This window comes from Megalobrama amblycephala, linkage group LG17 (assembly GCF_018812025.1).
Source record: "Megalobrama amblycephala isolate DHTTF-2021 linkage group LG17, ASM1881202v1, whole genome shotgun sequence".
Taxonomy (NCBI): Eukaryota; Metazoa; Chordata; class Actinopteri; order Cypriniformes; family Xenocyprididae; genus Megalobrama; species Megalobrama amblycephala.
The window spans coordinates 25,609,758-25,629,280 of NC_063060.1; the positions used below are offsets into that span (position 1 = coordinate 25,609,758).

At 35.7% G+C, this 19,523-nt stretch overlaps 1 protein-coding gene across 1 annotated transcript in view; it reads right to left on the reverse strand.

Moving 5' to 3' along the window:
• cdc73 (cell division cycle 73, Paf1/RNA polymerase II complex component, homolog (S. cerevisiae)) overlaps nucleotides 1-17,865 on the reverse strand; it is a 37,893-nt gene extending 20,028 nt beyond the window's left edge. The window contains exons 1-10 of the mRNA XM_048162568.1: nucleotides 17,698-17,865; nucleotides 16,591-16,696; nucleotides 13,479-13,548; nucleotides 13,311-13,373; nucleotides 13,080-13,132; nucleotides 12,917-13,005; nucleotides 7,497-7,710; nucleotides 1,930-2,028; nucleotides 1,028-1,106; nucleotides 634-698 (exon numbers count right to left, since the gene is read on the reverse strand). Coding sequence (XP_048018525.1) covers nucleotides 634-698; nucleotides 1,028-1,106; nucleotides 1,930-2,028; nucleotides 7,497-7,710; nucleotides 12,917-13,005; nucleotides 13,080-13,132; nucleotides 13,311-13,373; nucleotides 13,479-13,548; nucleotides 16,591-16,696; nucleotides 17,698-17,828 — 969 coding nt within the window. The 5' untranslated portion in view covers nucleotides 17,829-17,865. The remainder of the gene's footprint in view (nucleotides 1-633; nucleotides 699-1,027; nucleotides 1,107-1,929; nucleotides 2,029-7,496; nucleotides 7,711-12,916; nucleotides 13,006-13,079; nucleotides 13,133-13,310; nucleotides 13,374-13,478; nucleotides 13,549-16,590; nucleotides 16,697-17,697) is intronic.
• Between the last annotated feature and the right edge of the window lie 1,658 nt (nucleotides 17,866-19,523).

The window sequence follows — 19,523 nt, forward strand, 5'->3', positions numbered from 1 at the left end:
AGTTGCCATGTACATACAATGGGGCCATGGTTTAACAAATACCCGTTACTATAGTTCATTCATTCCTATAAGGAAAAACTTAAAATAAGGCCAGTAACCAGAAAGTTATCAGCATGTAGATCTGGGATGGGAAATGTCAGCGGCTGACATGCAGAGTAAAGCTCCAACTCTAAACAAACAAAACTGAACAAGCAAAAAATGTCTTCAGGAATACTAAGGCTACAGGCAGTTGAGTTTTATTAATGAGGGTTGGAGCTAAACTCTGCAGGACAGCAGCCAGCACCCCAAGACCAACGTTGCCCATCCCTGATCTACATGCTTTCAAGTTTCTGGACTTATTGAAGTTTTTCCTTATAGGAATGAATGTTATTCCTATAACTATAGTAACAGGGATTTGTTAAACCATGGCCAGATGTAATCACTCAGACGGTGAGAAAGGTGACACATAGATTTACCCAACTACAAAACAATGCTTTCGCTAAACCCAGAAATGATCTTTCCAATGAATTAGTATATAAACCGGTTAGGTAAGTTTAGTTTGTTTCCTCCTCAAAATATTTGCCATTTATTGCAGCTTGCATCTATGGTACAGTTATATCAAAAACAAACAGGTTGCTTAATATATGAACTTACCGTCACCGACTTCAGCGTCATACCGTGATAGGTTCCCATAGTGTCAATTTTGAAACCCTCCGTTTCTATTTAAAAAAAAAAAAAAAAAAAAAAAAAAAAAAACACTTTTTACATTTCTTTAAAGTAACATTTCACTCTTAAGTAAGCCTTCTTTTCAGGGGCTTCATTACATAGATAATGATACATTTAAGGACCTCTTCAGAAATTTCAGTTTCCCAAACCCCTAGAGTTCTCTAACAGGTCACCCAGCCAATGATTTAAAAACAAATAAAGAGGAAAATTTTTTTTTAAATATCTGTGCATATACTCTATTACAAAATAAAAATGTTTTATTTGCTGCTGCATTACCATTCAGTCGACATGGTTGGTGCTTCAAGGGTCAAAACCAACTTACCTTCTTTTCCTTTAAATCTCTCCTGATCGTATCTGTTGTAGGCAGCTGGGACTGGCTGTTTATTTCTTGTTGCTGGATCCTATAGGATGAAAAAAAAAAGAAAAAAAATGAGGAATATATCAAAATAAAATCGATATTGCAATATGGCTTCGCGCAGGCAGCAGTTTACTTAAACATATGCGCCATCAAAGTGTCTGAGTGAACCGCGGCAGTGTTCATTTACACGCATGAGCTCATGATACAATACAGCATTTCAACATCTCAGAGCGGCTTGTTTCATGTACTGTGAATCGAGTGGTTCTGAAATGCTGAGACACTGAACACAATGCAGCGCTTCATATTTGGTGGCAATAAAGGCATTCCCCCTGTATCTCTCACTCTAAATTACAGCAGTTTATAGTGATAAAAGTTTGGAGACAAAATGCCTGTCTTTTGCGGTTAATTACTTATTTCTTCACTCGAGTTACTTGTAATGTATTCTGGCTAACCCTGCTTCAGAGTAAAAAGTCATTTTTCAGCGTTTCAATTTCATGCAGCCACCCATGTACATGTTTTTTTTTTTTTCTTCTTTTATTTCCAAGAGCAATTCTTCCAATATGATAAGGACAATATGTAAACTACAGTCAAATGTTTGGACACACTTTGGAAAAAAACACTTTAGATTAGTGGTGAGTTATTACATTTAGAAGGTTTGGACAGACATAATGTAATATTATACATATGTAAAACTTGTGGCCTTAATCAGCCTGCGTTCCGCTGTTATTTAAAGCAAACTGCGATCATGCTTCAAATATTAATAAAGAGCTCTTTGAAGCGCCATCAACAAAACATCTACTTTTACACAAAGCTGAAAAGGAAACAAACCACAGACAGACACTGAAACAGCTTGGTTGCGTACTTACCACCTGAGTTTGGTTCTGAGTCTGTCTCTGTTCAGGGGCTCGACCTTCCTCCCGCGCCTTCACCGATTGTAGGATGGCAAATATATTTTTGGAGAAGTTCTACAACACCAAAATATCATGTTCAGGAGATCATATTTTTTTAAAGAAAAACTTATACTTGTCTTTGTGGGGGGGGAAAACAAAAAACAAACAAACATGACTTTAACCAAGTTATGAGATTTATTTATTTTATTTTTTTTAAAGGCACATTATTTTTAAAAGTGCTACAATTATTGGAGTATGTTAATTCTCTAGGTCTGCTACACACTGAAAACGTGCTCCAACCTCACTGTGATCAATAAACTGAAAGTGACAACACAAGACAAAAAAAAAAAATCTTCATATAGTTAGGTTAGTGCCTAAGTGTTTTTCAGTGGTTAAATTCTAAAATACGACATTATGTTCCCCCAAATCGCAAAATGTGGTTATGATCTCATCAGATGTACACATTGGCTACGTTTACATGCACCCAAATAATCCATTTGTAATCTGATTGAAAAACGTTCATGTAAACACCTTAATCGAGCCGATTGAGCTTGATCCGAATGAAATTTCGATCAGATTGGAAGGCACGGTTTATACCTTTTCTAATCCGATCCAACAGCAAAAAATGACCATGTAAACGCTTGAATCCAACTACTTTCTCAATCGTATTCAAAGACTCTGGAGGACATGTTCTCATGTGCAATGTTAACACGCATTACGCAGTGTGCAAGTTCACGTTCACGTCTTTAGTTGTAAAGATGTATGCCAAAAGGCGGGGAGATACGTCATAATATTGGAAATCTTTCCATTTTAAAACAAGAAGGGGAGCCAATGGATACACAAAGCAATGTGCAAATTTTGCACAAGAGTTATGCCGGTGAAAAAGTCTCAACCTCGGTCAGTATTCAGAAAGTCAAAGTAAAAAAAATTACTGAGCTGTCTGACGTTGCATTAAAGGAGCATATTCTCTCAGAGAAGAATTTCAACATAACATAATATGATTTTATAATATATATATATAAATAATATGGTATATAACTGTCTTAACTGATTACATTATTTCTCTTGTGGCCGCACATATAGGCTAGTGAAACAAATGAGAATAATATTTCGTGTTAAACAGGTTGTTTTTCTAACTTCATCACCCAGTTTTACTTGAAGTAAAACTGCGCTTAATTTTCATTGATGATTGCAGTGTTAGGAAATATTATACACTCTTAATAATTTTAATTAAAGGCCTATAATTCATTGTATAATAGACCTAAAAAAAATGTTTAATGAATGGGATGCGCTATGAAACTGCGGGGCAAATTTATTATAATATTAATTTAATAATAATAATTGAGGCCTAACCTAATAGTAGTAATAATAATAATAATAATAATAATAATAGACTAGAAGAATGTAACAGGCCTACATTAATTGGAAATACCTAATCCTCTTAATATTGCCAATATTTGATGCTTTTGACAATATCTCTGACTATCGTCAATACATGATCAACGGCAAAATTAACGATGAGCTCTGTTGGCGTCACATCCATGGCTGTCTCCACAAGTGTGATTGATATGACGGCACACACGCAGAGCGCGTGCGCAAAAGTTAAAAAAAAAAAAAAAAAAAAAAAAAAAAAAAAAAAACACATTTTGAAAATAAACATACTTATAGGTTACTTTAGATGGCAACTTCTTGATTCTGTTACAGTATTTTTTCACAAATTAAGTAATTGTTTAAAAATATAATGAATATATGAATAAAAAAAGAAGTAAACACAAAAGGGCACTCAATCAGGTAAGTTTGTGTGCACTGGGAATAATTTTTTCAAATAAAGACAAGGTAACACTAATTTTACATACAGTGAAAATGGCATGAATATGACATAGTGGGCAACTGGATATAGCACAGCATATTTTAAAATCAAGGATTTAAAGTTTTCGATTGGGTCTCCAGTGAAGCTGAACTCTACTCCTGTCCGCATTCACTTTGCACAGACCAACTATGACATACCGAAACACATTAATGCATGCTAATACACACTTCAGAGATCTCACAGCTGGATTCGATTAAATCTGCAAGGTTTGTGAAACTATTAGATAGTCAGAGATTTATTATTGTTTGCCTTTGTTACTAATAATATAAAAGCAAACGCTGTGCTTTTTTGCATACCGTTTACTGTCTTTAAAGGAACACTCCACTTTTTTTGAAAACAGGCTCATTTTCCAACTCCTAGAGTTAAAGGTGCCATCGAACGTTTTTTTTTTACAAGATGTAATACAAGTCTAAGGTGTCCCCTGAATGTGTCTGAAGTTTCAGCTCAAAATACCCCATAGATTTTTTTAAATTAATTTTTTTAACTGCCTATTTTGGGGCATCATTAAATATGAGCCGATTTATGCTGTGCGGCCCCTTTAAATCTCGTGCTCTCCGCCCACGGAGCTCACGCTTGCCTTAAACAGTGCCTAAACAAAGTTTACACAGCTAATATAACCTTCAAATGGATCTTTACAAAGTGTTCGTCATGCATGCGGCATGCGTTGGATTATGTGAGTATTGTTGTGGCGACCAGGGCGGGCGAGAGCCGTGAGGGAACGGCACGAGGCCGGTGACGCAAGTGATAACGAGCATCACCTGGGAGGCGCACCGGCCTTGAGTCTCTCACGGAGGAGCTCCGGGAGCATAAAAGGAGGAGCGACGACCGTGAAGGACGAGAGAGGACGAGAGAGGACCAGGCCTGGACTTTATGTTATGTTTTATTATGTTTGTGTGGCCGGCAGACGTCCGCGAGGGTCTGCCGGCATTACTTTCGTTTTGTTGTTTATTTTGAATTAAACTTTTGTTGAATGTTTGCCGGTTCCCGCCTCCTTCCCGTATATACGAACTGTGTTACAATTGTATACTGTTATATTGTTTACATTTGATTCTGAATGAATTTGAGGCTATGCTCCGTGGCTAACGGCTAATGCTACACTGTTGGAGAGATTTATAAAGAATGAAGTTGTGTTTATGAATTATACAGACTGCAAGTGTTTAAAAATGAAAATAGCGACGGCTCTTGTCTCTGTGAATACAGTAAGAAACGATGGTAACTTTAACCACATTTAACAGTACATTAGCAACATGCTAACGAAACATTTAGAAAGACAATTTACAAATATCACTAAAAATATCATGATATCATGGATCATGTCAGTTATTATTGCTCCATCTGCCATTTTTCGCTATTGTTCTTGCTTGCTTACCTAGTCTGATGATTCAGCTGTGCACATCCAGATGTTCTGCCCTTGTCTAATGGCTTGATCATGGGCTGGCATATGCAAAATTTGGGGGCGTACACCCCGACTGTTACGCAACAGTCGGTGTTATGTTGAGATTCGCCTGTTCTTCGGAGGTCTTTTAAACAAATGAGATTTATATAAGAAGGAGGAAACAATGGAGTTTGAGACTCACTGTATGTCATTTCCATGTACTGAACTCTTGTTATTTAACTATGCCAAGATAAATTAAATTTTTCATTCGAGGGCACCTTTAACAGTTGAGTTTTACCGTTTTCGAATCCATTCAGCCGATCTCCGGGTCTGGCGGTACCACTTTTAGCATAGCTTAGCATAGTTCATTGAATCTGATTAGACCGTTAGCATCTCGCTCAAAAATGACCAAAGAGTTTTGATATTTTTCCTATTTAAAACTTGACTCTTCTGTAGTTAAATTGTTTACCAAGACTGACGGAAAAAGAAAAGTTGCGATTTTCTAGGCCGATATGGCTAGGAACTATACTCTCATTCCGGCGTAATAATCAAGGAACTTTGCTGCCGTACTATGGGTGCAGCAGGTGCAATGATATTACGCAGCATCTCTCACAATTGTCTCCATGGTTGCAAGGCACGCTCCCTGTGCAAGCAGGGGGTCACAGGCGCTGCGTAATAATATCCTTGATTATTACACCAGAATGAGAGTATAGTTCCTAGCCATATCGGCCTAGAAAATCGCAACTTTTCATTTTCCGTCTGTCTTAGTACACGATGTAACTATAGAAGATTCAAGCTTTAAATGGGAAAAATATCAATTTGGTCATTTTTGAGCGAGATGCTAACGGTCTAATCAGATTCAATGAAATATGCTAAGCTATGCTAAACGTGGTACCGCCAGACCCGGAGATCGGCTGAATGGATTCGAAAACTGTAAAACTCAACTGTTTAACTCTAGGGGAGTTGGAAAATAAGCCTATTTTCAAAAAAAGTATAAAGTGTTTTTCTTATAACGTATTAAGATATGATTGTTAAACAGAGCCCATAAACTAAGGAAGACTTAAGCCTTGTCCAAATACCCACACTTGCAGTCTTTGCACTTGACATAACGCATTTCCTGTATTTGGCCCAAGTGTTCAAGTGGGCGTGAAGACCGCAAGTGTGTTTATAACTTTTGATTGCCCGATGGGACACACATAGTCCTGCAAAAATAATGCAAGAGTTTACAGCTTTTTTGTTTTAATTATTATTTTCAATACTCTGCATTTTAAAATACACTCCTAAATGTCTGTTCAGTGGTCACTATGTAACTAACAGAAGACACCATTTTAAAATTGTGGTGCTTCTTTTAGTGATAAAAAGCAGTTGCAATTGTTGTACAAAATACACATAGCCCACTCATCTTTGCATCAATAAAATGTGCAACACTTTATATTTTACTACCAAATTATATGTATTATATAATTAATTTAACTTACAGTCGTATGTTTTTCCTGACACCTTGTGATTTCGGGGCATGCAAGTTCCTGAACATAATGCAAGATGGGATACACTCTGAAGCGGTATTCAAGATAGTGTGGGTTTAGTGTGCATTAAGAGCACTGTACTTGGGCTTTTAAGACACAGGAGAGTCTTGCACACTTACTTCTTGTCGCGTACATGAGCTCTCAAGTGCCCAAGACCGCAAGTGTGGGTATTTGGACGAGGCATGAGAATGCGAGAGATGTGTGATTATGCTGCTTTCCAGACAGATTGGAATTTGGATTTTTTCCCACCTCCTTATAGGAAATAACGTCTGGAACACCACTCAGAGTCAGACATTCGCCGTGTGAACTCGAGGGTACATAAATCAACCCTGACCTCAGCGAGACATGTCATTTGACGTAACTTACAAGATGTTGGCAAGTCCGCTTCCAATGAGCATAAACGTAAAAACAAACTAACATTAGATATTAAGTTTATGTAATGATATATCTTCGTTTTTGCTTTTTGTCTACCATTTTCAAAGCGATTTTGTGTTATTTTTATTCTGTTTTTGCCATAATTGACATAAAACAGGATATGCTCCCATTGTGTCATGGGGACATCATTTGGCCAACATGTGAACATGACGTGAGATGACTGGAACTCGCTGAAGTGGGACGTTTAATTTGGGATATTCCCAGGTCCAACTTTGTCTCAAAAGCTGCATTAGGCGCTGCTGTTTTAACACACTGGCCAAACAGAACAACTGATCAGCCAATGTCAATATTTAAATTTTTTTTTTTTTTTTTTTTAAATTAGAACAATTCCTCTAACCTTGCCGCTGCTCTGTAAAATCGTCGTCCTTGTCCGCCACACTCTTTCTCGGCTCACAATGTCTCTAGTCACGTCTACTTCTGCATCCACAAAGCTTCTCTGTTTCTGGGTGATGTCATCGTCCAGGTCAGGCTTGATAGTAGAGCGCTTCTTGGCCATGATTTTAGCTTTGATAGCAGCGATCTTCTCCACAGACATGGCTTCTGACAGAGACCTTAGATCAGCAGAAGTATGATTAGCTAAGCGAAGGGACTCACAGCCTCAATTTAGGAGAAATAAGCAGTTAAAGGCCCCGGTATACTTCAAACAAAAATCGAAGAACAAACTGATGTGACGTCATTTCGAACAAAATCAGGCCAAAACGAAGGTCGTTTTGTGTTCTTTTTGGAAGTTCGAAACGGATTGGCAAAGCGAACTTTCAGGAAAAGTTTGCTCCAGCTGCAAAACACCTTCGTACTACCATTGGTCAGTGACGATAACGCAATAGGAGGTGTGCGCTGAGGCTCCGCCTTCACTCGCGTGGAACGCATCTGACTAATTTTGTGGGTTGAGTTTGTCGAGGTAAGAGCTCCGCGGGTGAAAACAAGAACACACTGGATAGCCGCTTTATAGTACAAAAGGAAGTTGTGCTTGTAAAAAATAAGGCACTAACACTGTTTTTCATGTTTGATGCTGTAAAGCTGCTTGATTTTAAGCAATCTATTAAATAAGGTGCTATATGAAGATGTGACTGGAGTGCTTCTTTGCAGAGCTCATGCTAACATTCCCATGTTGTTATGAACAGACACTTTTGTTATGCTTTCTATAATAAATTCTTGCTGTTTTCTCATTTTTGTCGTGTTTATTTTGTTACTGAGAAGAAAGTGCACGGCACATATTTACATATTCATCTAAATGTCAATCTCAGCAGTGTGGGCGGTTCGATTACAGTATATCGCTGGTCACGCATTTCGAACTTCGTTTTACCCCTAAACGACGAACGAAAAAGAACTTTGTTTGAAGTATACCGGGGCCTATTGCAGGTTAAACATTTTTTTCGAGATGAATATATAACCTTGTACAAAAATACCATATAAAAAGGTACTGCAGGGTTTAAAAATGTTTTGCAGGACATAAGGGCATGAATTTAGTAGATAAAGTGACGGTCTCTATAAAAAACGCTTTTTTTTTTTTCAGCGTCGTGTCATTTTACGTCACTCAAGGGAGTCGATCGCCGAGCTCTGTGTTGATTCAGTGCAGAGTAGGTTGGTATTCAGTAACAGCGGTCGTGAATCAGTGTGTTTTCGGTAGTTTTTGTATTCTATTTATCATCGTCATGGTAAATTATTGTGTTTGTGGAGGTTGCACAAACTCCAGCCTGTCAGGAACATCGAGTCCAGAGGTTTAATAACAAGAAGAAGGACGCTGCTATCTTCCGTGCCGGGGTGTTTTGTGCAGGTGAAGAGACGGGACTTCACTCCCGCATCTGCTTCGATAAACCTGTTCATTATAGACCGGAGGATTATCATCCTGGCAATATGGTGGAGTTCAACATTGTAATACTACTGTAAATGATTATATTAAATGAATAAACTTACATACGCGATGCTTCTTCACCGTTTTTACTTGAATCAATTTCAACACTGATGAATACAATTTATGTACACAAATGCATACAGTCTCACACAAAACAGTTTTGAATTATGTGCTGGTAATGTAATGTAAATACTCCAATTTCATTCATGCCATGTATATACTGTAAACGTATATATACACATTCAAGTTCACACAACTACATAATCATGGCATCATATACATCATGCAACGTCAACTGGCGGCCCGCGGGCCAAATCCGGCCCGCCAGAGATTTCCATCCGGCCCCCAGAATAATACTGAAATCAGGAATAACCTTGTCAGAGGAAAAAGTTTAGGGCTGGTCCGAATACCATTTTTTGATGAACATCGTCTATTCAAAGCTTCGGAGAGAGGGGCTGAACATATTTTTCTCTCTAATAAAGGCAGGAATCTGTGTCTGTATGTCCGTTTGCATTTTTATTATTTCGAGAACCGTTCATCCAATCGACTTCACAAGGGAGTGCAGTGTCGCATTTGGTGCAATATAGATGGACACACGAGACGCGACACATTCAGAATTAATAAACTTTTAGTAAACTACAGTCAGAGCAGCGCGAGCGGGAAGCGGCGCACCTCACGCGGGCAGGGTCCATGCACTTCGGTCCATACAAACTCCGCTGTTCTGCGCTCTAGCCAGAGAACACTCCCGTTGCTGGAACCATAGGGCTGGAACACGCGTCGGTTCTATTTCTAACATGTACGCGTTTTCTGCGTGGCTCAATCGCGCCTGAGACGCGTGTCTCAGTGTGCAAACTCCAACCTGTTAAATATGGGAGCCGAAATAAAAACGGACACCCCACGCAGCTGAGACGCTCACGCAGCCAGTGTGTCGCCGGCCTTATTCAAGGGGGAATGAGAACCGTTTTTTATTTTTAAATCTAACGAAAAAAAGCCTTCTGAAAAGTAGCTTGTGCCATAGCCTGCCTTCATTCAAGAATGACTATAAAGGCGTTCTCTCATTGAACATCTTTTATTGTTTCACGTGCTCATTTTTTCACAAATGTCGAAATTTTCCTTGCTTGGGATTTGCGCACAATTGCGTGACAGTGATGGACAGCTTGACAGCCTCACGAATATGAAGCCTAAAATATCGCTATCGCCCCCTGGTGGCTTGCTGCAGTACAGGTAATATGTAAAAAATAACATAAATTTGGAATTAGAATTAGTATATCAAATAATAACATATTAGGATACAATTCGAATTTTATTTTATATTACGAGTATCTGGCCCTTACAGTGTCTGCAGTGAAAAATTCTGGCCCTTGGACAAATATAGTTGATGACCCCTGATATACATCCTCACATTATCAGTGAATGGGCACGGAATAAACTTATAACACAGAATTAATGAATAAATAATAACATTACATGAAACACATACAGTAACACTACTATGTTCGGCCGCCAGCGGGAGACATGATCACAGATCCATCAGAGAGATGAAACGTGAATTATGCACTGTAAGTCTTTTTATTATTATTTTTTTATTTATTATTATTTCATTTGCTAACTACCAAATCAGTCGTGATGAGAAACCGCTATATCACGTAACTTTAGTGTGGACGGATATTAACGCGTGTGGCATAAGTTACGCCTGATCAAGGTTTATTAGATTCTGTTATTAGTAATCAATAACGTTACTCCTAGATGACCAATAGCTTTGCTATTGCCTGATTCATGATAATAATCTGTACAATATTGTGATCTGAGCACATATCGTTAGCTAAGCTAACATCGGTCGCTGCCCTGTTCTCCACTGGTTCTCACACAACAGCTCAATTTGTCTCTTTTGACCGTTATTTTGTCTAATTTTGGCCGGTTTCCTCAGCGTCCAAACTGTCATTGCGATCCATTGTTTTCCTATTGTTTATATTGATCGCACTCCCTTGAGTTACGTCACTTCCGATTTGGCATTTTTCAGATGAGGAAGTAAAATTCTCTCACTAAAAACGACTCCAGAAGCCTATATAGCGTATTTATACGTGTTTTTTCAAGAAAATCTATTTCATACATTATTTTTCTATACATTGAATCACTGAAGCTCTAACCTGCAATATGCCCTTTAAGGCCCCGATATACTTCATCGAAGAACGAACTGATGTGACGTCATTTCGAACAAAATCAGGCCAAAACAAAGTTCGTTTTGTGTTCTTTTTGGAAGTTTGAAACAGCTTGCCAAAGCGAACTTTCAGGAAAAGTTCGCTCCAGCTGCAAAACACCTTCGTACTACCATTGGTCAGTGACGATAACGTAACAGGAGGTGTGCGCTGAGGCTCCGCCTTCACTCGCGTCGAACAAGTCTTCTTTGACTCATTTGGCGTGTTTGAGTTTGTTGAGGTAAGATCTCCGCGGGTGAAAACAAAAAAAAATGAAAGGCACTAACACTGTTTTTCATGTTTGATGCTGTAAAGCTGCTTGATTTTAAGCAATCTATTGAATAAAGTGCTATATGAAGACGTGACTGGAGTGCTATTTTGTATAGCTCGTGTTAACATACCCATGCTGTTATGATCAGACGCTTTTCTTATGCTTTCTATAATAAATGCTTGTTGTTTTCTCATTTTTGTTGTGTTTATTTTGTTACTGTGAAGAAAGTGCACGCATTTACATATTCATCTAATCGTCGCTCTCAGCAGTGTGGGTGGCGTCAGATGTTCGTTTACAGTATATCGCTGGTCACGCATTTCGAACTTCGTTTTACTCTTAAAAGAAGAAAGAAAAAGAACTTGATTTGAAGTATACCCGGGCCTTCAAGGGTCACAACTAAAGAGTGTTGCACACCTCCTTCAACTTTTGACTATATTCAATGTTAGAGGTAGACCGATGCCGATATTTGGAAATCAGGACAGCCGATGGCCGATATATGAAGCCAATTTTTTGGGCCGATATGTTTAGCCGATTCACTAGATTCAAACGCTTATTCACGAGTTGCCTGGTAAATTTTTATGAATTTTGACAATGCATGGATGTGAGAATGTAACGTGTCTTAGCGCTATCATCAAAGGTTGTGATGTAATTAGAGAAATATTTAGTCTGACGCGCTGTATGGAGTAAAACAGCTTTCAGCTTCGATTCACAGAAAATGTTGCTCTGCAAGTGCTGTGCGTTTGAGTCGCTTATCATTTGAATTTAGGAACGCAACGTGCACCAAATATCTGTACTGACTGAGAGTGTAGTTTATAAATCTGCTGTCAAAGAAAAATATCTTCCTGCATCTCCCTGTGGTTTTCCGTCAAAATAAAAGCTCTAGGATTTAACGTTTGAAAGCAAGAAATAAAGACATGAATATTAGTATTGAAATCTTACTGTTGTTCTGTAATATAAAAATAACAAATGATTATATCATAATAACTATTAATACTTTTTCATATTTTTATTACAACTATTAATATCTTCTTTAGCTAATCACATGCTTAATTCAAGTGACTGCAACTTTTTTTTTTTTTTTTTACAGGTTAGGGTTTATATCGCACACCCCTACACACATAGAGGAATTTACAACTGAACTCACATTTACTTAACATTCACATTTAATTGTCACGTGAACAAGCAAATCCACAACAAAATATTTTAAAAATAAATAAGTAAATAAAAATCATATAAAACTAATTAGACATTTTTAATTTGGTAAAGTATTTAGATATGTCTAGGTCAAAGTGTCATCTAAAATGAGACCTCTCATTAGTAAAAATAAGACTTTGAGCTTAAATTTTAAAAATCAAATTTAAAGCTTTTTAAGACGTGAAAGGCAATACCCGAAAATCATAAAAGGGCCACATTAAAACAATTGATCAGTTTCAGCATACCTGATCTGATCCGTCTGCACAATGCTTTCCTTATGACCCTCGAGACGAGCCGCCAGACGCTCCTTATCCAGTCGCACACGCTCTTCATCCTGAGAATCACAAGCAAAGATTTTAGATGGAAAGCAAATAAATACTTGTGTTAAAGTTTTAAAATGTTTCTTACCTCAACCCTAGGTTTTTTTGCCTCTGACGACACTTCATCTGCTGCCCTTTTAACTGTTAAAACAATTGTAATTGTAAATGAGTGATTCTTCAGTTAGAGTTAATTTTGACTACTTCAAATCTTTAAAGATTAAATTTCTTCAAACTATGTTTCAGACTTTTAACACATGCCCTGGAATAAAGACCTAAATAAAATAACAAGAACATGCTCAAAAAAGAAAAATCCACACACCTTGTGTCGGCCTTTGTAGACCAATCTCAATGGGCGCACTTCTGTCAATACTCGTTGATGATGCTGTAAAATTTAATCAAATACAACTTTAATTACAAACCAAAAAATTATGTTTCTTTAGTAATGAGCTTGAATACTGTAATGTCTGTGATTTCTCGTCACACTTACAGCTTTCTCCATTGAGATAGGACAGCAAGTCTTTTCTGTCGGGTCGTCTTACAACAGGGATGTTCTCTGTCTGCAATCAGAGAAACAGGTTTAGCTTTTACTTTCCAATCACCTGTGCAAAACGTGCACACAACTTAATTTATAAAAATTATTATGGGTGAATCGCATTGTTGCATTACAGCAAACGACTTTTAAGAGGGGCAAAATTTAAAATACCTAAGTATCATAATGCCGCAAACAACACCACAATGTCGTACTACACACACACACACACACACACACAAAAAAAAGAAGTACATTAAGCACAAAAATGTGTGGTATAAGTGAGGGGTTTTCAAACTGGGTCCAGGGACACCCAGGGGGCCATAAGGTCAGTGGAAATGTTTAGAGGAAAAAAAAAAAAAAAAAAAAGCATAAATGTTTTAAAAACTAAAATAAATGATAAAAAAAAGATTAAAATGAATAAAACTAGATTTACAGTTTCTCTCAATCGCTTTGGCTAAATAGATCGATGAACAGTTAGTTTCTTGTTCACATCAGATTTGGATTTCTTATTGACTTAAGCAAATTGCAGGTGTTTTGGCACATGTGTAAAAAAAAAAAAAAAAAAAAAAAAAAAAAAAAAAGTATGTATAACCGTCTACAATTTGCAAAAATAATTAATTGCACGTGGCTTCTTGATCAAAACTGATGAGTTGATTCTCAGTGAAATTGTCAAACTTCACAATTTCTAAACATTCTTTCATCATGTGAGCCATTACATGCAAAATTATCCATTCAGTTGACAAAATCTGTCAGACATGCATGTATATTCCATAAATATTTGACATGGAATGTAATGTCTGCTAAATTGACCTGCCATTGTAATAAAATAGGAATCACAATCAACCAGTCAAGTTTGGAAGCATGGAGTTTGCCCAGCACAATCACTACCATTTTGCACATGGAGGAATTTCACAACCCTAAACAGCAACAGCAGTACTGTATAAATACATTTGTCTTCATACAGTACATTCATTTTTGTAGAAATGTTACATGTAAACTGAAAATTCACATGCAGTTGCTTGTTGTGGAAGAGCAATAGGAAGACAGAATGTGTGGTATAAGAATGTAAGAATGATATAAGAATGTGTGGTGGTGATGTTAGGGGAAAACAGTGTGTAATGTGTAAAAATGAACAAGCAACTGTAAAGTTTTAGTTTACATGCACTACTGTAACATTTCTACAAAAATAAATGCACTGTATAAATACAAATGTTCATTTCTTTTTGTGTACAGTACAATATTGACTTTTCCTAGTAAATTTTTACCTACTGACACTGACACCTACGTACTAGACCAAACTATCATTCTTGTATAGTATAGAAAGCAGTCAGAGTCAACAAAAACATAGAAAAAAATGAAATTTGTACTGTATATAACAAATATTTCATGATGAAAAAAATTAAACATTGACCATTATGGCTCACATGATGACATAAAATTATTTTGGTGGCATTGGCCAATTTACTGACAATAAATAACTAGGTTTTGAAGCATGAATTAAATCAGTGGTTCTCAGACCTGTTCTGGAGTACCACCAGCCCTGCACATTTCATATGTCTGCGTCTCAATGTGCATACTATCCTTCCTAAATAGTATGTGACATTAGTAATATTCAATACTGTTTAGGGAGGATAGTACGCACATTTTGGGATGCAGGGTATGTCTCCCTCATCTATCAAACCTGATTCAACTCATGAGCTCATTAGAGACTGCAAGACCAGAAATGGGTGTGTCAGATATAGGCAGACATACAAAATGTGAAGGCCTGGAGGTAAGTTACAACATTTTGCAGACATGCAATAGAGTTCTGACGTTCCAGAAAACTGTTGTGAAAATTGCACTTACAGTTTAGAGAATGTTAAAACTGTTTAGAAAAATGTGCTAAAGCGATTGAGAAAAACTGTACATACAAACTTGATATCAATGAACAGTCCAAAAGTTTGGAACCACTAAGATTTTTAATGTTTTTAAAAGAAGTTTCGTCTGCTCACCAAGGCTACATTTATTTAATTACAAATACAGTAAAAAACAGTAATATTGTGAAATATTATTACAATTTAAAATAACTGTTTTCTATTTGAATATATTTCACAAAGTAATTTATTCCTGTGATGCAAAGCTGCATTTTCAGCATCATTACTCCAGTCTTCAGTGTCACATGATCTTTCAGAAATCATTCTAATATGCTGATCTGCTGCTCAAGAAACATTTAATGTGTACAATTGTACAAAATATTTGTGTACAATATTTTTTTTCAGGATTATTTGATGAATAGAAAGTTCAAAAGAACAGTGTTTATCTGAAATCTAATCTTTTGTAACATTATAAATGTCTTTACTGCCACTTTTGATTGATTTAATGCATCCTTGCTGAATAAAAGTATTCATTTCTTTAATTTCTTTTCAAAAAAATAAAAATAAAAATTCTTACTGACCCCAAACTTTTGAACGGTAGTGTATAATGCTACAGAAGCTTTGTATTTCAAAGAAATGCTGTTCTTTTGAACTTTCTATTCATCAAGGAATCCTGAAAAAAAAAGTACACAACTGTTTTTAACATTGAAAATAATCATAAATGTTTATTGAGCAGCAAATCAGCATATTAGAATGATTTCTGAAGGATCATGTGACACTGAAAATTCAGCTTTGCATCACAGGAATAAATTACTTTGTCAAATATATTTAAATAGTACACAGTTATTTTAAATTGTAATAATATTTCACAATATTACTGTTTTTTACTGTATTTTTAATTAAATAAATGTAGCCTTGGTGAGCAGACGAAACTTCTTTTAAAAACATTAAAACTCTTAGTGGTTCCAAACTTTTGGACTGTACTGTGTGTGTGTGTATATTATATATATATATATATATATATATATATATATATATATATATATATATATATATATATATATATATATTATATTATACACACATATATGTGTAAATGTGTGTGTGTAATATATATATATATATATATATATATATATATATATATATATATATATATATATATATATATATATATTATTTTTTTTTTTTTTTTAAACGATCATTTTACTTACTGCAGCTCTCCGCACATAGGACGGGTGAGGAAGATGCACATTGTTGAGCAGGAAAAGAATGGAGTCAAGAGTGTAATACTCTTTAGGCTGTCCCTCTTTTCCAGTTCTGTAATGACATTTAAAAAAACAAAACAACAAAAAAAAAAACATTATTTACACACACATAAGGTTCAAGTTTATTTTGTATTTTAGCATTATAATAGCAGCATAACATCAATGGAAAGTAGGATTGAAAAGTTATGAATATTCTTTTTTGGATTTGTAAATTAATTTGTGGTTCAAAATTTTTCAACCCCTACTGTACATGAGTAACATCTTTGACAAGTGCTCTCTCTGGTGACACCTATAATTACCAGACAAAAAAAAACAACTATCCTGCAAGCCAATAATTTGACCCTTTCATCAAGATACATACATTTTTACTAAAATACATTACAAGACGCAGCAATCGTGTATGAATCCCATATAGAACACATCACATGAGATCAGGTGGCTTCGCTAACATAACATAATCAGCTGTTTTGCACTCAGTAAACAATTATAGAAACTTATACAAAGGTTTATGGTAGTTCCATGGCACAGTGATGGCATTAGATGGAAACACCATAGTACTTTGAGACATAAGTTACCATAATTAGCATATCCATGCACCATGTTATTTACATGTTACTCCAATGTACTTCAAGGTATACCATGTACAAAAAAAAAAAAAAAAAAACATACTTTACAATTTTCATATTCTATTTTGTGTTACCAAGTTAGTGGCTAGTGTTTGATTACAAAGTTTTAAACTTTCAACCAGACCAAATTGTAATGGTTCAACAGTAACAAATGAGAAGTTGTTGCGTAGCATCAGTGAAGCCTTCAATATTGTCTAAGAAAACAACTCAGTGGGTTTAAAGGAACAGCCAAAATGTTAGTTATAATCTATCGGTATCTAAATGTGCATTTACACTAGCTTACAGATACAGTACGCCTTCTCCTTTTCATGAACATTTCAACAAACACACGAGTTTCTCCACACGAGTCCATCAGTAGCGAATTAGCAGCTAAAGCAGCTCAGCTGAAAACAACACGAACAACTAAGCAGAACAAGCGCACACGTACCCCCAAATGACATAGTTGGTCTTGACATTTTTTGGCCAGGAGAATTCTCCGAAAATAACTTCATCTCCTTTCGCAACGATCTCTTTTTTCTGGATATTGTACTGGCGAAGAACACTCAACACGTCCGCCATGATCGCGCCTCCTCATTACGAGTGTTTTATTTAAGACCCCGCAACTTCTCAGCACAGGGCTGCTTCGAATAGTGCCTATGTAGAATAAATACATTTAAAAGCTTTCTAATCTTATTTGGTGAGCTACAACTACAGTTTGAAATATATATGCTGATTCAGTGAGGATATTATTCACAGGCGAGTACAAGTTAAGGAGATATGTATTAAAAAGTATTTAAGAATCGCATGCACAGGTCAGGCAAGTCCGGGCATCTAAATCGAGCAGCCTCTGTCAAAGTATCAACTACTAATTCACTGTTATGAACGTTACAAAAAGAATAAAAAAACGTATTTTAGATATTTTTTTTTATGTTCACGCAAACAAAAACAAAAAATTATTTTTTACATAACTTCAGAAAGACCTTAGTCTTTAAGTCTTGTCTTTTCTTATTAATATAAGAAGTCTTTATTCATTGTGAGGAAAAATACTGTCAAGTATTCTGTCTAGTATTTCTTAGTTCCTAATTATCTTCTTATATTAAATTATTTTCAGCCTGCCTTGTTTTCTAAATATTAAAAAAAAAAATTCTATTGACACTAGCAACTAACAAAATATCTGCTAGACTGCTACTAATAATATATTCAGTAGTTTGGCTAGACTTGATTGCAATAACATGATTGAAAACATGATTGATCAATGTTAAATTCATATTTTACTTTACACAGACTTGCTATGACTAAGATTCCGAATAGTAACATTTCAGAATAGAATTAATGAGCATCACAAAAAATTACTCTCAAAAGGATCTTTATTAATTTATAATTAATGTGTTATTAGCAGAAAAATCTCTTTGTGAGACAGAACCTAATTGGAAAGAGGATACATGTATCAATTTAAACAGCAATTTTGGTTTTAAGACTATAATACTTATAGTTTTCTATTATTGTAGAGTGGTGCTAAAACATTATGAGGTCACCTTATGAAAGAAATGTATTGACCTAAAAAACAAAAAAAGATAAATAAACTTTGGTAACATGCTATCAAGTTACTACAGGGACAAATTCAACAAAAACATAACTTGTACCCTCATCCATCAGAACATAGTCTTTCATTATTTGTCATATTTATTTATCCCATCAGAGGTTTAGATCTAAATTAACTAATATTACACAAATAAAACAAAGGTACATTCAGTTTTGTATCTCAGAAGTAACAGGTAGTAATTGTCTACAGATGTTTTAGTGTTTGTTAGTTTGTGCCTACGTTTCCTTTACATAATTATTACCCTAGCAGCGTTAGCAAACTTATTACCTTGATTTGACCTTAAGAGGCACAAAAAGCTACACATAAATGAATCTAGAAGCAAGATCCATTAACAAGCTCTACCATTTAATGCATATACCTCTTTTTTTTCTCAGGAATATTTATATAGTGTTATTTAGTTCATCAAAAGTGCGCCAAGGAGTAAACTGTAAAATATTCAATTAAATCTTAAATAGACTGAAGGGAAAAGCTTCTCTTGAATCATAAGAAGTAGTTATTTGCATTAATTTATCAAATATCAAGTTGCTGGACCACAAAACACTTTAAGTATTTGAACATTAAACATTAAATTGACAAGTCTAGTAGTTTAGGGTCCGTTTACACGACACTGTTTTCAACTAAAAACATTTTGGCTGTTAATTTACATGACAATGGCGTTTTGGGGGCCTGAA